This window comes from Lissotriton helveticus, chromosome 4_1 (genome assembly GCF_964261635.1).
Source record: "Lissotriton helveticus chromosome 4_1, aLisHel1.1, whole genome shotgun sequence".
NCBI classification, from domain to species: Eukaryota; Metazoa; Chordata; class Amphibia; order Caudata; family Salamandridae; genus Lissotriton; species Lissotriton helveticus.
In genome coordinates this window covers 1174970661-1174995920 of record NC_136063.1, presented here as the reverse complement: position 1 = coordinate 1174995920, position 25260 = coordinate 1174970661, and the positions used below count along the sequence as shown (strand labels likewise).

At 42.2% G+C, this 25260-nt stretch overlaps 1 protein-coding gene across 2 annotated transcripts in view; it reads left to right on the top strand.

The window, feature by feature from the left end:
* PIGN (phosphatidylinositol glycan anchor biosynthesis class N) overlaps positions 1-25260 on the top strand; it is a 1090233-nt gene that overhangs the window by 481400 nt on the left and 583573 nt on the right. For both annotated transcript variants that reach the window (XM_078687755.1, XM_078687756.1), the window contains one exon: positions 19374-19513. In XM_078687755.1, the coding sequence (XP_078543881.1) occupies positions 19374-19513 (140 nt within the window). The remainder of the gene's footprint in view (positions 1-19373; positions 19514-25260) is intronic.

The window sequence follows — 25260 nt, the reverse complement described above, 5'->3', positions numbered from 1 at the left end:
GGCAAGGACGGTCCCGTCCTTTGCCTGGGCAAGCCCGCTTGCGTCCCGGGCCGCGGGAGCCCGCCATAGACTTTATAGGCCTGCCCCCCTCCTCCTCTTGCGAGACCATGCTGCACTGGCTTCTTGGTGTTGTAGTTTGGCAGGCGGCGGTCCACGGCGCATACGGGGGCAGGAACTGCAGGCAAAAGCTGTGGGCCAACGGAGGACTGCAGGGCACTTCAGCAGGAGAATTTCGGCAAGAACAAACAAGGCCCACGAAAGAGGTAAGGGCGTCCTGCGCCACGGGAGTCCGCCGTAGAGTTTATAGGCCTGCCCTCCCCCTCCTCCTCTGGCCAGACCATGCCGCACTGTCTTCTGGGTGTTGTAGTTTGGCAGGCGGCGGTCCGCAACGCGTACGGGGCAGGAACTGCAGGCAAAAGCTGTCAGCCAACGGAGGTAAGGGCGTCCCCTATTTAGCATATCATAAAATTGCGTTTCTCTAAGTGGGTATAAAAATTAAACAAACCTCTGACTATGCCACAGTGGATTTTAGTAAGGTGACTGTGGTGGCAGTTTTCTTGGTATGTGCAAGACCAGTGAATGTTTCCCACTGAAACCCTCACATTTAATCTGCTTTTTGAAAAGAGTCAAACTGTTGATGGGTTCCTCTCCGCCCCCAGAGTTATCCTCTGTAAACAGCTGCGGCTTGGGCTCTGTGGTAGCATAGCCATGCTCTTTTTAATTTGCTTGCCCAATAATCTACATCTGCTATTTGATTCCTGTTGGTCACAGTATGCAAACAGGAAGCCCCAATATTCAGTACTGGGGCACATAATTAACTAATGGTTATTTCTTGACAGACAACATCGTTGAGCTGAGTTGACTCTGCTCTATCTCAGGGTAGGTAATCAATGTAGTCCCACTTCATGTTGATATAGAACCCTTTAGAGGAGGGGTCATGAATTTCTACATGTTGTAGCTTGTGCAGGAGAGCCACCCACCTCAGCAGGATATAGTGAACTTGTAAGTCACCAACATAAAGACAAACAAAAAAAGCATCCTGTCAAACCTATTCTTAACCTGTCACGTCAGTAAGTCCAGCAGGTTGTGCCAGTGTTAATAACAATGTCCTATGAATATCAACCACAACCAGCCCACTCCAATTACTTTCATAAATGGGAAAGCTCCTGATGGAAATGTAGGGCAATAGTCAGTAGTGCGGGGATCACTGTGGTGCAATGTACCAGGACTTAGGTAAATGCTCTGGAGAGATTTATATTAAATACATTTGCACCTTTCGTTTAGCAAACATTTTGTACCAACTTAAAGCTCTTTTCTTTGTCAATGAGGATGGCATAGGTTTTTATTGTAGGCTTGGCTCCTAGAACTCTTGAATTCTAAGATTTCCTTCTAGTGTTTCTGCCCGAGTTACCCGGTATCTAGATGTCCCAATGCATGACCAAGAGTATTTGTTGAAACATATAGAGAAATTGAGTTAGCTTGGTCATTTTAAGAAACCATAATCCCTTACTAATATAAAACTCAAGTGTGGGTGCTGAAGCCAGCACTTTGGGTGAAATCCTCTCAACTGATGGTCAGGGCCAATAATGTCTACATTCTCGAGAACTGTTTGTCACAGTGAACTTGCCATTCCTGTTCTTCTGCTATTTGTGGTGGAATTAAATTTGCAATCTTAACAGAAGAGACTTTGTAGGCCATTATCAAATATTATTGGTCACAAATTATTCTTCGACTAATTGTAGTGTTCAAATATGCAGTCTGTCATCTAAGGCTTGTGTATCTAGGAAATACTAATATTTCAGAAACAGACTGATCCAGTGGTGAATGAACAAGAAAGAGCCAATCCAATGGAAATTACTCTGTCTCCACAAAGTCTTTTTTCGAATCTTGATTTGATATATAAAATCCACCATTTAGCATGCAAAAATCTCCACTTATACTCTAGTGTACAGGGCATACAGTTCGCCTCTTCAATACTTGGTCGATATCCAGCTCCACTCAGCACACTGGGCAGTTTAACTTTTTCTTCTTCCAGGTCAGGTCGCGCGATTAGTGCTTCCTCACAGAGCATACTTGATGTGGAAACCAACAATGTTCAGAGTCCTGTTCCTGGTCAGATGCTCACTGCCCTAGTGCAGCAGAGACTCTGCACAGATCAAAGCAACTGTAAGTTGCTGGTTCAACTGGCGCTTTGTTCATTCAAAACTGGGAGCTCTGGCGGGTTGCTAATTTCACTCATGTTATTGTGGGAAGTTAATTTATCATAACTCCACCCAACCAAAGGAGGAAGGGTAAGCATCGAATTATCAAGAGAATATTATTTACAAGGAAAACAGTGCAGAGACCTAATGAAGGACCTCTGAAATTTTCAGAAAGTTCTTGGAAGAGCACAAAAAGAGACCAAAGTTGGGCACAAGAAATGGACTAAACTTCAAACGTGTGACACCATGTCTGAGGCAAAATTCTCTCGAAGCAGATCTGAGACCAGATCTGACCAGGCGGTTAAAGTGCTCAGGTAAGTCTTTTGTGTTTAGGCAGACCCCTGGTCAGAATGTATATTGACAATGCTCAGGGGTCACCGAGGTATAGCCCCAGTGGCTGCCCCAAGGGCAGGAAAATAGTCATGGATTTACTTTCTAGGGAAACAATATCTCATAATGCATGAAATATGTCCTTGCAGAGGACCACATTCATACTAGACATAATAAGTCATGGACACCACAATATAAAAATAGCCCAATATGAAAACAAACATATATATGCGGGTGAAGAATCACATTATGGGAGGTGGAAGGGATCTTACATGGGGAGGATAATGAGACTCCTCTGCCAGAGGGAGCCATAAAGAAGGCCAGTGTAACATATTTGAGTCCCAGCTGCCATTAATTGTTAGTCTCTCTGTATCCAGTTTATAAAGGAGTTGCAGCCACCTGATCGTGGGCGGCAGTCATTTTCAGTATATCCTGTGGCAAACAGAGCCTTGTGGTCTTCAGGCAGAATGTGTAAAAACATGAGGCATCCTCAATTGACTCAGTGACTGTTGGCAGACTAAGTGAAACATATGGTGTAGACAAGAAAAAGTTCAGCGGCAGAATGATACAGTTTTCCTTGCCATACACGACCTATAATCTCTATACCAATCCATTGAATCACATCATAACTCAGTTGCAAAATTTGCATCTTAGAACTGCTTTACAACTTCAGAGAGGAGAACAACAGTTTGGCCTCAAATTATTAAAGTACTCCAGCAGTTTTCAATGCCAAATTACTTGGATGAATCTGACTCAATTACTCCTTCTTCACTTTTGGCAAAAGATGATATACCACCTTATAATGCTTGGACCAAAACTTTAATTTGGACCTCCTGGATATTTGTTGTGCACAGAGAAACCAGTGCATTGGGTTATCCCTTCTCGTTATCACCACCACCATTAGTTTGCATTCCTACTTTTACAGAAGGTTTGGCAACAGTTGACACCCTCGGTGCATTGCTGAAGTCCTCCCTTCGCACCAACTGCTCGTTATTTGATCCTAGTGAGTTCTTTAACAACGATGATGCATGCTATATTGTGTGTTAAGTACTATTTCAGGCAGTGACTGAGTCCTCCGCGTGATGTCCTTTGTGTCTAACCAGAGGACTTATTTCTCTGAGTATCCCTCTTCAAGAGCAAGGGGCAAATCTTCATATCCACACTTCCTTTGAAGTAAAATGATGTATTCAAAGTGAGAAACTTTAAGAAACCAACCTCTCTGTAATTGCCTGTTGCTTGCATTCCTCCATATTAACAAGCGTGGTGCACCCAGCAATTTATGTCTCTCAGAACCACAGGGCACAAAACTTAGACAGTCTCCATCTTTGTGAGGAAGTTTGGAAGCACTATTATGGTATGAAATTCAGTGAGGTGGTGCCAGACAACCTCACTCCCTGTACTTCGAGGAATGTTGCAATCAGCTAAATGCTAGAGAGCTCTGGTCCTCCCACTTGTCCCAAAACGCCTTTAAACAAACCATCAGAAGGCTAGGTTGACTTCTCTCACGCCAGCTTGACATGGATACTCTGGCAAATCTTAGTCACTCTTGAGCTGTTATTAACATTTACCAGCTGAGGCTTCAGCAACCCTATCTGGCCTGCACATACTCTAAATATAAAAAAAACAAGTTTATGGTACTTGTGCTAGGGGACTGGCCGTTTTTTAAAACCTGACTCTAGGTAGTGTAGGCCTTCGGAAGCAATAGCGTGTAAGGGCTGCTGTGTCCACGAGAAATAGTTCCAACACATCGTAAGCTGATGCCATGCTGGGTCAGAGGAACGGAAAGAGCTCTTAAGACCAGAATGGAAGAAACTCGGCATTCACAAGTGCCGGCGGGCCATCATCAATGCACTCAACCCAGAAAACACTCCCATGAACCTTCAGCTGGTCAGGTTTGTGGCCGTAACTGTCAATAAAGTAGAGTGGACACAACCTGTGGTGTCTTAACATCTTACACAATGGCGTATCAGCACTACAGCGCATGCAGGTTGACTTGCCAAGTTAAATGTTCTATGAACAATCAAGGGACTTTTTAAAATGTGCTGCAGAAAGGCAAATGGAGGCACTGGCACGAAGGAACGGCCAGAGACCGTGCCGTGCAGGTGGCTGGCCATTGCACTTCCCTTGAAGATTTCCCCATGTGGGAAGAACTTTGCTTAACTCTATCCTGCTGAGTCTGCTCGCTTGCACTGATGTTATCTTGTAAACCATTTTGCAGTAGTGTTTACGAAAAATCGGTTTTAAAGTGTTAAGCAAACTAATCTGTGCAGTACATTATGAGTTTTAGGTATTTATTCTAGGTATACTGCACCATTTTTTTTTAAAGGAAATAACCTGTTCCCTTTATCAACTCCCACTGAAACAAGTCTGCTCCTATTTTATACTTTGCTCTTTGCACAACCTTGTCTTAATGAGGTAGTTTTCCTCTTTGTATGTAGTTACAACTTCTTTTGATTAATCTAACTATTGAACGTGGAATTGTCTGATAAGTGCCTTAGTATCAGATGCCTCGCTGTAGAAGTAAAATTGCCTGACTAATTATGGAGCACCACTGTTAAATCTGAATGTCCTAAGTTTTTGTTTTTGAAATGTTAATGTATCATTCATGCTGTTTTTAGTTTGTAATGGTTTTAGGTAAGCAAAAAATAAAATAAATTAAAGACTCCCTGTTGAGGTAAGGCTCGAGCATTTGAACACTGAAGCACAACACGATCTGGAGTTGTATGAACCAGTATATAAATCGGCTTTGGGTAAAGGAACATGTTTCCCAGAGATCTCAAAGGTCGAGGCAGAGGTGATGCAGATTAAAAACATAGATCTTTTATTTGAGTTAGTTCCTCACCTTGTCACAGCTTTTTTCAGTTACACCTTGCAACGGTCAACACTTTTCTTCCTTCTCGGATTCGTCTCTGTGGTATCGCATTGAGGCTCAGGCTATCTACTCATTATGTTTTGAAGTCCGCAATGAATTACGGGCCACTATTGCATTATTTCTACTACTAATGTTTGGTCGTAGGATTAATAAATGTTAGGCTTGGCATCCTTGGCGTGGTTTCCCCTGATTTTTATATTTTTGCCTCTACCTCCTGCATTTTTAACTGGTGATGGGTTTAGTTTTGGCTGGCTCAGATGCTTTTGGCACTTTGCCACTGCTGATCAGTGTCAAAGTGCAACTTTTCCCTGTCTATATTTTAATGGTGATTGTAATCCATGATTGATACATTTGATTTACTGGTAAGTCCCTAGTAAAGTGCCCTAAGTGTGCCAGGGCCTGTAAATCAAATGCTACTAGTGGGCTTGCAGCCCTGATTGTGCCAACCACATGAGTAATCCTGTAAATGGATCTCAGACCTGCCTCTGCTGTGTCTGCGCGTGCAGTTGTAACCTGCCATGTTGACTGGGCAAGTGTACCCACTTGCCAGTCCCTAACCTTCCCTTTTCTTACATGTTAGTCACCACTAAGGTAGGCCCAAGGTACCCCCATGGGCAGGTTGCAGTGCATGTAAAAGGGAGGACGTGTACTGGTGTGTGTGTGTGTGTGTGACATGTCCTGACAGTGAAATACTGTGTATTTCGTTGTTCACTATTGAATGGCTGGCTGGCCCATAAGCTATCATTGGAGCTGCACTGTAACCTTTCACATGTGTTACTTTTAATTGGGAACAGCTAGAGATTTGTTGTTTAGGCACTCTGAACTCAGAATGTAATAACATGTCTGTTAGTGAAGGTAGTTTTTAAATTGTGTTTGAAAATGCCACTTTTAGAAAGTGGGCATTTTCTTGTTTTAAAATTTGGTGTGCCTCTGACTGTTTGTGTATTCGCTGTCTGGTTTTGGAATGACAGGAGCTGGGGATGTGCATTCACTCTAGACTGTCCCAAGGGGGCGTTTGACGTGCCCTGCCTTTCCTGGTTAACTCATTGTTGGGCTGAATAGACCTGGTCTGCATTTAGAATAGTGGGAGGCATTTCACTAGTACCTTAATAGGCTGAGTCTCCTTTGCACAATGCTGTCTCCACCTCCTATAGCAAGAGAGGACAGCACTGGGTTGGACTGTGCTCAGATACCCTTGCCACCCACAAAGAAAACAAAGATAAAATGGGGTATAAGTATTGGACCTTAAACCACAGAGAATTAGATCACTTCTGGACTCAAGAGGAACCTCTACCATGTAGAAGAGCTGGAGAGCTTTAAGGATGAGTACTACCCCTTTGCAGTGTTGCTTTGCTGGGTTGGCCTGCAGTTACTGCATCTGCCAAAGAGAAGACAAAGACTGGAACTTTACTGTGAACCTGCTTGTGAAGAATCTCCAAGGGCTTATGTGTGCTTGCCTCCTGTTCTGAAGTCTCAGGGACACAAAGACTTCACTTGCAACCCTACTCTGTGGACTCCTATACTCAAAAGGGCGCCAAATGCAGTTCCTGGACCCTGAGAATTGTGTGGTTTGTGTTGCAAAGCAAGAAGAACAACTCAGCCACCGCTAGTGACACTGAGACCTGCACCAAGGCCGGGGGTGCAGCTTGTGAAGTGGACGAAGCACCTCCCTGCCTGCACCGCAGCACCGAAGCCTGCCGTTGTTGGCCATCACGACGCCAGCGCTCCTACCAATACTGTCACCTCCAGCATCAGGTTATCGCGGATTTGATAACTGATGAGGTTGACTTCACGAACTCTTCAGTGTCACATTGCCTCACTAGAATTGTTTTCCCAGCACCGCCTAACCTCCCCTGTCCTGGACTCGACATCTTGCCTCCTCACAGACTCAACGCCTCGCCTCCCCCGTGGCAGCAAGAAGCCAGCTTTGCCTCGGCCATCAACGCCTCACCTCCTCGGTGCCGTGCATTGCCTGTAGAATTTGTTTACAAGGTACTTTTTGGGGGGGTCCGTGTGATTCCTGTTGGCGCTGTACTCTGGATTTTTGCCTGTCACAATGTCATAATAGCCCCAGGTTGAGCTATTTGTTTCTACAGTTCTATTTTTCAAGTAACCATTTTAAAAAGTGATATTTTAATGCATGTATGTTTGATTTTTGTCATTTTGGTCTTGTTTGGGTTAGATAAACCTACTTTCTTTTTATAAACTGGTGTGGTGCCCATTTGTGGTGTTTTCACTGTGTTACTTACTGTGTGTTTGGGTACAAATACTTTACACATTGACATTGAGATAAGCCTGTCTGCTCGTGCCAAGCTGCCAAGCGGGTGAGCAGGGTTTATCTAAAGTGTATAATCCCCTTACCCTGACTAGAACCAAGGGTCCCTACTTGGACAAAGATACATACCTCTATCCAACTAGAGACCCCATTTCTAACAATAAATAATTGCAAACCTGTCTTTTCTTGGTCAAAAAGGGTTAGTGTTGTATCTGTACCTTTTATTTCCAATTCTATGACGTGTACTGTATCATTCCTTGGGATGAGTACACTGAGGCAGTAAAAAGATTAGAAAAAAGATTTAAAGAACAACCAAATATAATGGTAGAAAGGCATGGATTTAATAAGAGAAAACAATTACAAGATGAGAGCATTGAAGACTATCTTTCTAGTTTGCGCATTTTAGCTTCTAAGTGTGAATTTGGTGACATGCTCGATACTTATTTGAGGGATCAATTAGTCTTTCACTGTTTTTCAAACAAAGTTCAAGAACGTCTTCTAGCATGCAGAAATCCCACTTTAAATGAGGTCATCGACATCGCAATTGGTATTGAAAGGTCTTCAGTTTCAGCTAAAGTTATATCTGGAACAAGCAATGCGGAACCTGTATGCTCTATAACAAATAAGAGTAAGTTACAAGACTTTAAAAAGAAAAAGGATCCATTTCTACAAAAAAGAATATAGTTTGTTATCGTTGTGGTTCCAAAACTCACATCGCAAATAATCCTATCTGTCCGGCACATGGAAAGAAATGTGCGAAATGTAGAAAAATTGGACATCTTGAAAGTGCATGCAAAACTATTTTTAAAAATAGAAATGTTTCACATACTAGTGTAAATGCTTTAGATGACATGGAAGAAGAAATTAGTAACCTTGTTATTAATGTAAATTTAGTAGATTCTGAGATTACCTTCAAAGCACCTTTAGGCGAAGCTTTTATTCATGGTGTTAAATTAGAAGTAATGGCAGACTCAGGGTCACCAATAACCATTTTAGATGAAATGACTTATGCCAATTATCCTTTTCCTAGTAAACTTTCTGTTGCTGATGTTAATCCAAAAGCAATTGGTGGACAATTCCTCAGAATACTGGGATACTTCACTGGTTTAGTTGAACTGTTAGGTAGAGAAATTACAACAAAAGTTTATGTGGTTGAAAAAGGCAAAGATATTATTGGTTGGCGTGATTTAGGTAAGATGGGCATTATGTTAAAACCTGGCAGTGACACTCCTATTATTCTTGGTGACATTCCTATAGCTTCTATAGATATCTGCAGAGAGAAAGTATTTTATAATAACCTAGATTCTATTCTTAGTAAATACAAAGAAGTATTTGAAGATAGAATCGGTTGTGTGAAGGGTGTTGAGCATGACATTAAGTTAAAGGACAATGCTGTACCTATTATACACAAGGTCAGAAATGTACCATTGAGTGTACGAGCAGAGTTAAAAGAGCATTTGGATGGTCTATGTAAAGATGGAGTAATTAAACCTACAGATTCCTCTGAGTGGGTTTCTGCAGTTGTATTGGCCAAACGGAAAAATGGTAAGTTGCGCATGTGTGCAGATTTGCGCTCTCTGAACAAAAACATTTTGGTGGATTGTCACCCATTGCCATTGATTCAAGAGATGCTTATGGCAATAGGAGATTCCACTCATTTTTCATTAATAGACTTAAAATCAGCCTACCATCAGGTTGTTTTGTCAAAGAGATCACAAGATCTTACTACTTTTGTTACTCCCTTTGGTGCCTTCAAATATACGAGACTCCCTTTTGGATTAGCTTCTGCAGCAAGTGTATTCCAGAAGCTAATGGACTCGTTATTTGGAGACATCAAAGGGGTGCAAGCATTTCAGGATGACATACTCATTTTTGGAAATGGAGTCGAAGACCATAATAAAACTCTTGACAAGGTTTTAAACATCTTGAGTAAAAGGGGAATGACTGTGTCAAAAGAGAAATGCAGTTTCTTAGTTCAGGAATTAGAATATTTAGGGCACTCTATAACTAAAGAGGGCATTAAACCTAAAAAGAACCTGATTGATTCCATCATGCTTGCACCTGCTCCAATTGATAAAGACTCTCTTAGATCTTTTTTAGGATTAAGCGAATACTATGCACGTTTTGTGCATGGTTATGCATTTGTGGTGGAACCTCTCAGATGTTTAACGAGGAAGAATGAAAAGTTTGAATGGTCTTTTATCCATGATGAAGCATTTAACAAAGTCAAGGATATGATTAAGAATGCACCAGCTTTGAAGCCATTTTCTTGTGGTGTTAAGTGTGTTGTTACCGTAGATGCTAGTTGCGTAGGTCTTGGTGGAGTTCTTACACAGTTTGTGGATGGAAAAGAAAATACCATTGCCTTTATTTCGAGAACCTTAACTACAGCTGAGACCAATTATAGTACCATAGAGCGTGAGGCTTTAGCTTGCTCATGGGCGGTCGAAAAGTTCAGGTGCTATTTATGGGGAACTCGTTTTGATCTTGTTACAGATCATAAACCCCTCATTTATTTGATGAATGGGAATGGTACAGGCCATGCAACTTCAAGACTAGTTAGAATTATCTCTAGGCTACAAGAGTATAATTTTGATGTTAAACACATCTCAGGAGGAGCAAATTTTAGGGCAGACTGTTTGTCAAGAATTCCTCTTGACAATCAGATTGGATCCTCTGATGTTCTTGATGATGAGTGTGTTGTAGTTTCAGCAATAGATGCGTGTGACAATTCTTTGGGATGTTTTTCTGAAAATGATTGGTTGGATGGTTATGAGAAAGATCAAATATTGAAAAAAATCAAAGAATACATTAGAAAGGGATGGCCACCTGTTAGAAGTCTTAGTAAAGATCTTGTACCTTATCAACAAATATCCTCTGAATTAAGTTTGGAGAATCAGTTCATCACCAGATGTGGACTTTTTATTCCGCCCTGTGATTTGAGAAAGGGTCTTGTAGAGAGAGCTCATTCTGGGCATCCAGGAATGTCCGGCACCAAGAAAATTTTGAGAAAATTTTATTGGTGGCCTAGTATGGATTCTTTAGTTGATGATTTTGTTAACCGGTGTCCTGAATGTCTTCTGTCCGACAAGCATTGGAAGAGTAAAAAAAATGTTACATCTACTAATTTATTGCCTGAACAAGCATGGGAAAAATTAGCAATTGATTTTTCGGGACCTTATAATATTTTGCCGGAAGATATGAGATATTTAATTGTCTTAACTGACTATTATTCTAAATGGATCTCATATGATTTTGTTAAATTTCCCTCTACGGATATTGTAATTGAATTTCTAGAGAAGATTTTTAATGTAGAAGGTTTTCCAAAGAAATTAGTATCCGATAATGGCACACATTTTGTATCTAAAAAAATGGTAGATTTCCTGAATAAATATGACATAAAGCATATTAAAAGTCCTTTGTATTTTCCAGCTGCAAATGGACTAGTTGAAAGAGCAAACAAATTTTTCAAAGAAGGCATACAAACAGCTTTGTCATCAGGAATGGAGGTCAGGAAACATGTAAAAGACAAGGTTTGGAGTTATCTTAATACTCCGCATTCTATCACTGGTTTTACCCCTTTTTTCTTGTTGAAGGGCAGGGATGCAAATGATATCATCAAACCTCTTTTTGATAAAAAATCATCTTCTTTAAATAAGTTACATCTTTCAAAAGCTGATTCAGTTGATGAGTGTGTCAGGCAGAATTTTGAAAAAAAATATAAATTAGCAAATAATATTTCTCCGACAAATTTTGAGTTTAAAACTGGTGATTGGGTAATCATTAAAAAACCAAAAAAAGTTGTCAAAGGGGAATCTAAGTTTTCTTTGCCCCAACAGGTTGTTAGATCATCTAATTCATCTGTTATGATTAAGAATAAGGGTTGGTGGAATAAGAGTGCTGTTATCAAGCTTGAACCTTATCAAAAAGACATTATCTTAAAAAAACTTAAAAATAAGAATATTTCAAGAAATTCCTCCTTTTTATGTTACAAAGATTTTTTGGATTTTGTGCAACCATTTTTTCCTTTTGATTTTGATCAAGGGTTAACATCTAGAGATCACGAAGTTTTTGATAATACTCAAAGTTCTTCACATGTTAGTGAAACTAATTCTCATTCTTGCTTTGGTGAGGGAGTGGGTGAGAGTAATCTGTTAGATGTAGAAACAGATGCAAATTCTGTAGATAAGGTAGTAGAAACAGTTGTTAATTCTGATGCTAATTCTGTAACTAAGGAGGTTGAAGCAAGTCAAAGTTCTTTATCTGATTCTGATTTGAATCTGACTTCTGTAAAGAGAAACATTGTTATGCCTTCCAAATTTAAAGATTATTATTTGTATTGAAACTTGTTGAGCCTAATGATATTTGTTTACTTACTTTTGTTTTCTTTTCCTTTTATGGAAAGGAGATGTTGTATCTGTACCTTTTATTTCCAATTCTATGACGTGTACTGTATTCTATAATGACACATTCCGCATTCCATGTTCTATGTTTGAGCTCTGCTGTCGGGTCATTCGATTCCGTTACTTGGACACGACAGCATTGCTCTTCCTTAGCCTGTTCTTGTGGATTTATATATTTACAGATTTATTCTTAATAAATCTTCTACTCAAACTCCTGCCTTGATATGTTGTTATTCCTTTAAAAATACAACAGTTAGCCAAGGCCTCCTGCATCTATGAGATCACAGTCTGAAGCATACAGCCGCCCAAATAACAGAAGTATGTTTGACCCCATGTAGTATAGGGAACGCCAATGACGAGATAGAAACTCCGGACGATAAGATAACTTCAGGTTTATTATAAGTTAATAATGTGGAAAGAGCCCACATAAAGAGCTGATTAATAATGAGAGGCTAGGAAGCAACTGCCTCTTACAAAGTTCTTTTTTTCAAATGTTTTTATTAAAATATAAGTTTCATATCCAAACTGGAAGAACACAGCCTCTTACAAAGTTCTAATGACAAGACATTCTAGTGACATATGTTAGTTCTAACAGAACATTCTAAACCTTAAAGGAATATTCATATGTACATATTACACCCCATCATCGGAGAAAGGTCCAGACTCCTCTGCTGCTCGATTCTGCAAATTGTTTGCTTTTACATATAGAGCAGGGCTAAGTACCTGCCATTTATGAGATACTGTTTCCGTTTGAAGATGCCCATGTTACATCAAATCAGCGTAAAATATGATACACCGCTCCCTAAGTTAATGTGACATCACATGGTGGAAATGCAAATCAAAATGGCCCCCTGAGCCTGTCACTGTCAATTCACATAAAGCTAATTTGCGCAGATAGAGTGGTAAAGCAAAACGGTTAACCGAGATATTACCAAAGTGTCTATATCAAATATGAAAAAAATGTATGAATATTCATGGCAGATTAAGCTTTCACTGGAAGCATTTTATTTCATGTCCCACGTGTTTATGCGACACCCAGAGAGACTGTTTCCCTTTTGAAGGCGGTCATAACGTAAAATGATCTGCCCTCGCTAGACTGTTGGAAATATCGACTTTTCCAGTTATAACTTGTTCTCATATTTCCACCGCCCTAATGTCAAACGTGGAGATGCTGTTTTATACTATTTCGAAGCTGGTTCCGCCACATCCCTGTGTTCCTCGTTTCCACCAGTCTCTGATGGAAACCCAGCAGCAGGCATCTGCGTACGTGGAACTAATTTAATTATTTGGCGGACTCTTTTCTTGAAAGCATTTATTTTGAAATTATATGGCACATCATTTCCTGTTACGTCAATGGCCTTACTCTAATGGTTTTCACACCTCATGTTTATTTTTGGTACATATGCTCTGCTCTTCCAGCGTAGGTGTGAAAGCATCCGGTCTGCCTGTGTTTCTGCCTTCGGGTTTATTCATCAGACATCTGCAAAGTATCGCTCAGTTCAACCCTGGTGTTTATTGTTAACTTTAATTTGTTTTTATATTTTCCTCACCTGACCGCTACACTAGCATTAGTGGAGCTCCCAGCTGCCATTTTCTCAACACCGAGTCCAATTCACAAGGCTTTTTATAGGCACAAGGAGTAGTCCAGCAGGAGTACTCGTTTACGTAGTCTTACATGCCTTTATGAAATGGGCCTGGAGCATCCTGTTCCCTATTAGTAAAAGTACAAAGAGGGCAAGGCCCTTGCTATCAATAAATCAGGGATTTATAGAGCGTGCTACTCACCCGTGAGGGTCTCAAGGTGCTGCTGAGGGAGGGGGGGGGGAGGGGTCCAGCTCCTGTTCAGTCTAAGAGCCAGGTCTTAATGTTCTTCCTGAAGGTGTGGAGGGTGCGGGAGTGTCTGATGTTGACAGGGAGCTTGTTCCAGGCTTTGGCTGCGATGTAGGAGAAGGCTCTTCCGCATGCGCTGGTTCTGCGGATGCGGTGGGTTTCTGCGAGGGCGAGATCTGCAGAGCGAAGGTTTCTCTTGGGTACGTGGAAGGAGACTCTGTCGTTGAGGTATTTGGGTCCGATGTTGTGGAGTGATTTGTAGGCGTGGTTGAGCAGTTTGAAGGTTACTCTCTTCTCGACGGGGAGCCAGTGGAGGTTACGTAGGTGTTGTGTGTTCATGCCGTGGGGTTCTGAGGACGAGTCTGGCTGCGGTGTTCAGGATTGTTTGGAGCTTGTGGAGAAAGGTTTTGTTCATTCCGGCGTAGAGCGTGTTGCCGCAGTCCAGTCTGCTGGTTATGAGAGTATGGGTGATGGGTTTGTTGCATTCAGGGGGTATCCATTTGAAGATCTTGCAGAGGACCCGAAGACAGTTGAAGCTGGTAGAGGTGATGGAGTTGATCTGGTGGGTCATGGTGAGGAAAGAGTCGAGAATGATGCTGAGGTTCCGTTGCGTGGTCTGTCGGGGTGGGCGGACTCCCGAGGGCGGAGGGCCACCAGGTGTTGTCCCAGGCGGAGGTGGAGGGTCCGAGGATGAGGAGGTGCTATTTTTATTTATTGTATATTAATTTTCTCTGACTAGTTAAATTTTAGATGTTTTGGGGCCAACTCACAAAGTATTTTTGAGCATGAGACGTAGTACTGTACTCTTTTATTTACGTTCACATGCCTTTGTGGAAAGTCCAACTCCCTGGTAGGAAAGTGCTGATGTAATGTAAGAGGGCTAGAAGAGTACTTATTTATTTCAAAAGGCCTATGTGAATAGGCCTTGTGGTCAAACTGATTTGCTACTATGGGAAACTCCAAGTACCCCTGTTACATGTCTGGAATGAGTAGGGGGAATAATGAATTAAGTATCTAACCCATGGGTACTCACAAACAGTTTCCCAGGGGCCGCAAAGTGTGGTTTATGGTGTGACTGAGGGCCGCACTAATGCCAGCGGGGGGTGTAAAGTCGGTGTAGGAGAAGCAATGCATGTATATTTAGTGGCTGAATGTAATTACTCAATGTGAAACCAGAAAACCTGGGTTGAATCCTGGCTTCTCCGTTCGACCGAATTGTCTGACCCTGGACAATTGTTTTATTTCAATATCCCTCCTTTTTCTTCATTATCACATATAAGAGGAACTCAAAATACATAACTTCAGGATGCATGCTATTCAAAACCATCTCCTGTGCTTTGACATAATCTCTAATGGCATTGTTGTCAGGGTGGGAGGGGGAAGCATGAACGTTTCTAAATTCATGTTTGAAAACCATCACTTAAAGAAAAATACTTCTTAACTGTACTGCTATAATTTGATTCACTAAGGTGAAATGGTTCTACAGGTCTATGAAATACACTTTTTGAATTTTGATAAGACTGTTATATTTTTACACGTTTACTGTCTAAAAAAATGAAGGTGTTCCTAAAGTTAAGGGCCTAGTTACTTCCTTTCCCTAACTGCAATTAACCTTTAAATAAGTACCCACTGTATATTTAAAAAAATAAAAAGTTATGTTAGAGCGTCGAGGAAAAACAGCCCAGTGTTGTTGCTGCTGCCCAGGGGGCCGCATGTAAAGGTTAGGAGGGCCGCATACGCCCTCCGGGCCGTACTTTGAGTATCACGGATCTAACCTATGCTTTTGTCTGGACAGAGCATGGCATACTACAGTGTAATGCTGCTCAGGTTGCAGCCAGTCAATCACGGCATCCCTGTAGGCGCGCAATTTTCTTTAATATCGCCAAAACTACTGAACAGATTTACACCAGTTAACAAAAAGAGCGCTTTCTGGACCAATAGCTACCTTTCTGCCACATTTGCTATAATTCCGTCCAGCGGTTTGGGCTGCAGTCCTGTCTAAAATTTCAATGGGAAACACTCTTTTTTGACCACCACTCTCTTTTTCTCGGACCCCCTTGATGGATCACCCCAAAACTTTCCATGCACAATAAAACTCATGGCACACTTTTTGGAAGTAAATTACGTGAAGATTCTTCAAATGGCGCCAAAGAGATAGGCAAGTCAAAAAACACTTTTCGGGAAACTAGGTCCTAACTATAACTACCTACTGGCGACTGCCAGTGGGTGAGGGGGGGGTTGGGCTGGTGGGGGGATGGGTTGGTGGGGTGATTGTGTGTGTGTATTTTCTTTTTCACTGGAAAAAGACAAATGTTACAAAGACGTTTCAGTTAGGCTCAGATTTCACTCGTACAACACCAGTGAAATTCAGCAGACAGATATAGTTACCTGAGCTAACTATAACTTATGCCCCTTCCATGCACTGCTTATGACCTCACATATTACATCACTCATTACATGGTCAGTGACATCAATGATCACATCTCTCATGACATCTCAAATGACATCACTGATGATATTATCCTGTGACTGTGTTTCGTAAACTTTTATGAGATTTAAAGATATATACTATCCTACATCATAAGTTAAATTACTATTCTTTCTGTACTATTAATTAGTTATCCTATTTTTAACATATCTCATCTGAGTGGCTTTCTGACTGTATTAGTTTGTGAGTGGATGTCTGAGTGGCTGTATGGGTGTGAGTGGCTGTATTGATGTGTTAGTGTGTATGTTAGTAGCTGTATGGGTGAGTGAGTGGCTGTGTGAGTGGCTATGAGAGTTGCTGTTTGGGTGAGTGAGTGGCTGCATAGGTGTGTGAGTGAGTGTGCGAGTTGCTGTGTTGGTGAGTTAGTGGCAGTGTGAGTAGCTGTATTGGTGAGTATGTGAACAGGTGAGTACCTATAGGGGTGAGTGGCTGTGTGAGCTTCTGTAAGGGTAGTTGGGTGGGTGTGTAAGTGACTGGAAGGGTATGAGTGTGTGTGCAAATGTCTAAATATGTATGACTGGATGTGTTAGTATTGGTAAGGGAGTGGGCACATTAGTGGCTGTACGGGTGAGTTAGTGGGTGTGTAAGTGACAGTATAAGTACGTGACCTAAGGTAACTATAACTCGCACCCTCGTCATGCACATTTTTCCCATCAATAATTTTACTGCAACGGTTACAGTTATATTATCAATGATGTCATAGAAGATGACATAACTGATATAATATCTGGGGTAATTATAAATGCATGGCGAGGGCGCAAGTTATAGTTACCTTAGGGCATGCGTTATAGTTATTTGAAATAACTCTAACTATAACAGCAGAATTTATGTGGTTTTGTGTGTGTAATATTTGAACCTAACTATAACATCCCTGTAACCCTAGTTTTTTTTTGTGAATTTCTAAGTTTTTTTTTATTATTCCATTTCCTAACTAGAATGTCCCTGTAAGCTTTGTTTGTTTCAGTGAATTTCTAGGTTGTTTATAACGTTAAGTAAAATGCGCATCACAATGCACAGTGGAGGGGAGTGGGCTGCAGGGCTAAGCCTGGCACTGTGTTGCCCCCACAAAAGCTTGATGTTCCTGCCCCCCTCCTTCTTGCCATTCATTGTCCACGTCCATTCTCCTGCTCCCTCGTTACAGCTCTGTGTGGTTGTTATTCTTCCACTGCTCTTACCGCTGTTTAACTCATGAAAATCTGCATGGTATGGTGCACGTTTGCCCATTAGATTTTGGCATGTTTGACCTGCCGAAATTTACGAAAGTTTGGGATATTTAATGTATCTGATAATTATCAGATGCATTATATACCTTTTAACTCATTATTCCGATCCATGCTTAAACATGGGTTTACGCACGGGTTGGAATTAACTGACCCACTCTCAATAAGGCACTATGGGCCAGATGTACGTAATTCCTATTTACCGACTCTTAAATACCGACTCATACCGAATCGGTATTTAAGAGTCGGTAAATAGGAAGGAGGCAGATGTAGGTAAAATATTACCGAATCTGTAAGAGTCGGTATTTACCGAATCTGTAAATACCGATTCGGTATTTCACATTGATTCCTATGGGCCTTGAAGCCCATGGGAATCAATGTGAAATACCGAATCGGTATTTACAGATTCGGTAAATACCGAATCCTGCAAGGGTGCAGGGGGTGTCACTTTGACACCCTCTAGCACCCCAAGTACAGGCATGTGTGCCATGTGGCACACATACATGCCCTAAGGGCATGTCTGTGTGTCACATGGCACAGGTGTGCATGCACACCTGAATTCGGTATTTTACCACCCAATAGGATTGGGTGGTAAAATACAGACTCTTAAGGGCCTGTGGCACTCTTAAGAGTGTCACCTACATATGGATTTACAGAATCGGTATATTTACAGATTCGGTAAAATACCGAAGTGGTAAATTTACCGAATCGGTAAATATACCGATTCTGTAAATTCAGACCCACCTACATCTCAAAAGCCAAATACCGGTCGGTAACGGCCGAAATCGGCCGTTACCGACCGGTATTTAGTGACCTACATCTGGCCCTATGTCTCTTACTGTGGAAAAGTTACCACTTGCAGAGGTAGCCAGTAAATGTCCCCATCCTGTAGTTCCCAGATAGAGCAAACACATATAGAAATCTTTCTCCATACAAGTGTTGACAATGGCTGATCATTCAATTTTAAAGCCAAACCCGTCATTTCTCCCAGAGAAGATGTCACTACTGAGTTGAGGTGTACTGTGTGCTATTCCTCCAAGGTCTCAGGCTGCAGAAGGCATGTCCATAGGATCACATCCCACATCCGAAAGTGTTAGTAGAAGCCCACACAATTCATGCATATGCCATTGCCTGCAGTAAGACCATCAAGAAAAAAAGTATTATTCTTGACAATACCACCCCTTTTACTGCTGGCATTGTAACACCAAATGTTACCAAACCTCTAGAGGTGAGTGGTGGCAGACCTCACTTGTGTGTGACACTGAAATGAGGTGACCCTTGGCATATGGAAATCCGGCAGAGTGCTCTGCTAGTGGAGCCCTTTCCCAGATTTCGTCAGTGTTGCCTTAGTTGACAGTTGCATGTTGCCGTGCGGTAACCAGAATCACCACCCTGTGCTATGCCACTTCCCATTAGGTAATCCCACCATAGAAATGTATATAGTAAGTTCAAGAGGTTCAGCTCTTGTTGGGGCAGTTTTACCATCTATTTAAGTAAATATTCTATGGGCAATCTTTTTCATGACAAAAACATTGTCCTGTAGGATAACCTTTTGGAGGGCCTGATTTTACTGTATGGCCTTATTTGTTTCATGCTCAAAATGGAAGTGTTGAATGTCAAGACTGAGAAAATGTTTAAGCAAAATTGCCTTTAGATGGTTTATTGTGTCTCAGGAACTCAACATCTTAGACATCACAGTTTGAAAGGTACATGTCTGTCAATTTAACACAAAGTGGTCATGGTTCATTTTGCAGGTAACTACTGGTTTCCTGCAGTGCGGATTTGCAGCAGCTGGTGTGCTTATTGTTCTATTCCTGCTGATTCAGTCCTGTCCCTGGACATATTACATCTATTGCCTGTTGCCTGTCCCGATGTGGTACGCCATCTTGAGAGAGTAAGTGAAGCAACTTATAGTTTTTGAAAGTATCTCCCCTTGCTCGTGTCCTTTTTGGTGGACAAGAGAAAGCAGTCAATCAAAGTAGAGCCTCTACGTGTATAAAAAGCTAAAAAGAAGACGTGTTAAGATTCACAGGGCATATCCTTGAATATGATTTGCCATATTTGCTATTCTCTGTCATTGGAGACACAGGAAAATTCAGTTTGTATGCCTATGGATCTTTTTGTTATTCTCAACAAGATGGCTTTGTCTTTAGGATGGAGTTGTCTTAGATTTTTAGATCTCGGCTACAAACAGTTTGGAAGTCCTCCTATTTCCAATATACTTCTAGTGGGATTTGAGTCAGTCCCTTGCTCATGTTTGATTGGCTTTGTTGTCAATTTCAGTTTTTTGGTCCTGATTCGATGATTTTATTCCAGATGCTTGTGTTTGTCCTAACCAAGAGCATTCTAGTCTGACATTGTTCTGATTTAATGAGTTGTTTCCTTCCCTTGTTTAATTGAGGGCACCTTTTTAATTTGTTTTACCTTTCAGCACTGCACTGGAGTACATGTGTTTCTTTGCTCTCTCCCTGTTTTTTTGTCTCCCCCCTCTCTTCATTCCCTTCCTCGCTCCCCAATGCTCCCCACCCTACCCCTATCCCAACCTCATCCTGTTCCCCAAGTTGACCATACTTTATTTAATTTTTTTATGCACGGTAGCACCGCTGCATGGTGCTACCGTGCTACTGACATCCATTTCCTCTTTTTTTTTGCATCTTAGTTTACTGTACTAACATGGTGATCCTCCATGTTGGAACGTTAAATTAAAAATGGCCATCTGCATCATGACGCGTGCACATACGTGTCAAAACACAAGCCTCACAACTCAGAGTGCACTTTAAACCCAAACATGGGAGCATCTGCTGCCAACATAGATTTGATTTTGTTTAATATTAATACCGAATCCATTCAATATTGCCAGCCATGCATGTGCATGCTTCCCGGTGCATGTACATGCGTGAAATCAGCAAAACCCATCGGGATAGCCAATACCTCAGCCACCCGAGACATCTTATCTTTGCCAATGCTTATTCTTATTAGCTTGCATGCCATCTTCCTTCTTCTGTTGATTATGGACATTTGTCTCTCTGCATCATTCCTGATAAATTGATTGAATCTATCTGAAGAAGTGGAATGCAAATTTGTAGGCTTTGTGGTAGGTGCTTATCTAGAAATTAGGCAGTTTAAAAGTCACATCATTTGCAAGGGATTTCCACATATTGTCTAAGGGATTGATTATGAGTCAAGTGGAATTACCTGAATCCTAGTGGTTTGGTCTTTCCACACCTGTTTTATTGGGTGTGAGAGAACCTTACAGTTTTTTCCAGCAAGTAATTCCGGCGGGAAAAAATGCTTGAAGCTTTGGCTGAAGTAGCAGCCAAGTGTCATTCAGGTTTTTTTGTAGCAGGGAACCTACTCTTCGCCCACTCCCCATCTCGCTCACCCCATCCCATCCACAGGCCTGCACATACATTTACCACCTGCACACATCACATACTAAAAGTATGAGCTAAAATCACACGGAATTTGGGATTAAATGTGGCTTTGCAACTGGAAAAATCAATCACATTCTGCAGTTCCCCATTCCATGGGGTTTAACTTCTAATTGCATGATACTGGTGTAAAAGGTCAATTGTATGCAATTTTACCATTACACTCATAACTGTGTAAATCCGAATCGGGCCGAAGAGTATTGCTAAAGAATTTCTTTTACTTACTGTGGGTATGGTTAGAGAGGGTTCTAAGATTTTGCTTTTCCAAAGTAAGGCATATGCATCCTGAAATTATTACTTTAGTTCAACGTGGCTGTCATCTCTCACTCATCACATTAAATTGATTAGTTGCATGTTTTCACTGCTAGTTGGTATCAGTCAGGGCAGCATGAAGATTAGAAACCTGCTTCAGTTCTATCTACACTTATTTTCTGTTGGATGTAGACTAGTTCTTACCTGCTAGAAAAAAAGTCATCTTGTCACCGTTATAAATACCAAGTGTGTGTGTGTGTGTGTGTGGGTGTGTGTGTGTGTGTGTGTGCGGGTGTGTGTGTGTGTGCATATATATATATATATATATATATATATATATTACCTACTGGCGGTCGCCAGTAGGTATATATAGTTAGGATTTTTTCTCTATGGGTTTTTTGAAAATTCTATGTCTAATAACTTTGGCGTTTGTGGACGGAATTGGCTGAAATTTTCAGGAAAATGGCACATTTTGTTTCTGAGCAGCCCCTGAAAATTTTGGGGGGGTTCGTCAAGGGGGGGCCGAGAAAAAAGGGGGGTCCCAAAACGCGTTTTTCCCATGTTAATTTCCATAGGGCGGTTGGCCTCACTTTTAGCCCGAACGGCTGAATGGATTTGCACGAAACTTGGCAAAATTGTAGGGACTGGTAGCCCGATGTGCCTTTTGTAGGTCTCAATATATGTGCTTCAGTGGATTTTGAGAAATTAATGTTCAAAAAAAGATATATATCTGTAGCAGCGGACTGGGCAGCGCTCCGCTACGCGTACTTTTCGCGCAACGGAGCTTTGTGAAGCGAAGCTGATTGGTTCTCCGGCGTCTGTCAACATTCCAAACAGTCCGTAGCGGCCGCCATCTTGTCTCTCGGTAGGATCGAGAGACAAGAGGAGGCCAAAGCGAAGGGGCAAATGACCATAAGGGGGCATAGTACATTGTCGCTCACCCCCTAGGTTTGATGTGGAGGTTTTAAAAGGGCCCCGCGGGGCAAAAAAAAATAAACATAATAATAATCGAACAGCTGAATGGATTTGCACGAAACTTGGCAAAATTGTAGGGACTGGTAGCCCGATGTGCCTTTGCTAGATCTCAATATATGTGCTTCAGTGGATTTTGAGAAATTAATGTTAAAAAAAAGGTATATATCTGTAACAGCGGACTGGGCAGCGCTCCGCTACGCGTACTTTTCGCGCAACGGAGCTTTGTGAAGCGAAGCTGATTGGTTCTCCGGCGTCTGTCAACATTCCAAACAGTCCGTAGCGGCCGCCATCTTGTCTCTCGGTAGGATCGAGAGACAAGAGGAGGCCAAAGCGAAGGGGCAAATGACCATAAGGGGGCATAGTACATTGTCGCTCACCCCCTAGGTTTGATGTGGAGGTTTTAAAAGGGCCCCGCGGGGCAAAAAAAAATAAAAATAATAATAATCGAACAGCTGAATGGATTTGCACGAAACTTGGCAAAATTGTAGGGACTGGTAGCCCGATGTGCCTTTGCTAGATCTCAATATATGTGCTCCAGTGGATTTTGAGAAATTAACGTTCAAAAAAAGGTATATATCTGTAACAGCGCACCGCTTCGCGTACTTTTCGCGTTACGGAGCTTTGCGAAGCGAAGCTGATTGGCTCTCCGGTGTCTGTAAACATTCCAAACAGTCCGTAGCGGCCGCCATCTTGTCTCTCGGTAGGATCGAACAGCTGAATGGATTTGCACGAAACTTGGCAAAATTGTAGGGACTGGTAGCCCGATGTGCCTTTGCTAGGTCTCAATATATGTGCTTCAGTGCATTTTGAGAAATTAACGTTCAGAAACAAGATATATATCTGTAACAGCGCTCCGCTTCGCGGAGATAAAATTATATGTGTATTACCTAGCTGTTGCTAACACCAGTTAGCGACGGCTAGTAGAAGATAGCGACCATCTTGGGCCCCACTTTGCATGTGAGTGATATTTATCACTAATGACATGCAAAGTGGGCATGCCAAGATGTTAGCGACTGGAAACAGTCGCTAACATCGCTATCTCCTATTATCAACTTTTGGAAATATTCGAGATAAGGGCGAATATCTCCAAAAGCTACCACCTGCCCTGAGCAGTTCTTAGCCATGTTATCCAATGGGAGGTGGATAACATGGCTAAGAGCATTAGCTCGGTAATGCATGAATATCGCTGAGTTTTCAGCGATATTAATGCATTGCGGTCGTTTTTTATCGTATTTCCGATAAACCTTGATAATAGCAAGGTTTATCTGCGATAATTTCTGACGGTAAAAAAATCGTTGCTAAGCATCGTTAGGGATAAATATCGCTTAACTTTGGTAATATGCCCCAACGTCTGTTAACGTTCGATTCGAAGGAAATCAGGAAGTGTTGAAAAACATTGTCTGCGCCATCTTGTCTTTTTTCAAATGCCACACTTTTGTCGTGCACGGCAGCCATTTTAGATGCCTTGACCAGACCCACTCTGTGCACGCTGTTGATCCTTAGCATGGCTCCCCACCCTCGCAAGCATCTCCCCCAGGCAGTGGTCACCCCCGCTCTCTGTCTTATGCATGGGTAATAAACCTCCCCCATCTGCGCTGCTGTTCCCTGAGAATCACACCCTGTGCCCGCCCGACACCTCCCTTTCGCCCTATTCACTACCGCACCCTCTGACACTCCTTTTCCTCTGTGTCCGATTGTCCAGGCTGGTCCTAGGGTATCAGCTAGCCCTGCAGATGTAGTTTATGGCCACAGCTGTAAAGAATCACCCCTCTTCAAAGGAGTTATAGTAGATCAAGGCCCACACTCGATGAGATCCGTCACAGCAGAAGCGTTGCTATTATCTGAAAACCATCCTGTATTGTGATTGGGGAGGGGACCGAGCCTGAAGCGGAAGATTCCAGGGATGACTGTTTGTACATCAAAGTTTTTACAATTATGTGTCACATTAAAAATATATAGCACTCCGACAAAGTAGTAAGATTATAAAACTTTAATAATTTATAAATATATACAAGAAAACAAAAATAGTAATAACATATAAACATTTTTAGGGAAAAACAACGAAGTAGCGGTCGGCTGTGCGAATAGTCCCAACGCAGCACAACGTCCAGATTTCCGGCGTGGGGCGTCGCGGGGGGTGGGTCATCAGTAGCAAACTGTTGTGCGAATAGTTCCAAGGCAGCAGAACGCGCCGAAATCTAGATGACACGAAAGTGATGTCTAGTAAGTTGCCACCCAGCAAATAACGGCATGGGGCGTCGCGGGGGGTGGGTCATCAGTAGCAAACTGTTGCGCGAATAGTTCCAAGGCAGCAGAACGATGGCACCAAGGTGATGTCCAGTAAGTTGCCGCACTGGTTTTGGTATCCTACAATGCTGCTCCGAATAACGGCGTGGAGCGCCCCGGGGGAGGCGGCATGAACGGGCCTCTCCAGGTGGAGTGTCATCTGTTGTAGTGGGGCGCCCCTTTACCGTTTCAGTTGCCATTCCGTCCGTTTTTGGTCCACTGTGTCAAAAGCCGCAATTCAGCTGAGTTGCGCCCACTCTTGCGGTGCAGCGATAGGCGGCTGTCACAGGACTCTCAAAATGGCGGCAGGCTGTTTCCTTTTTGGGCCTGGTCCACTGAAATGGCCCTGGGACACCTTGGAAATCGGACGCTTGTCTGCTAGGTCTTGGACCCCATTCTCGAAAGCGTCCCCTCCGCCTTGAGAATTCATCAAAAGTTTTGGGGGCTCCGACTCCTGCAGGCTTCTGGTGGGGAGCGGCTGCCATGATTGCTCGCGGAATGACCACGACGGAGCCACGAGATGGTGGTGCTTTCATGCTGACGCCAGCTTCAGTCTGAAACATCCAGAAACAAGGTGGGGCTTTCATCGTTTGGGAAAAAAAAAAAGTTTTCATCCTATGAAAAGTGTTGTTTTTAGGTCACATGATCATGCCTTCCATCATTAGGAAACCAAAAGTAAAATGAACCAATGAAAAGT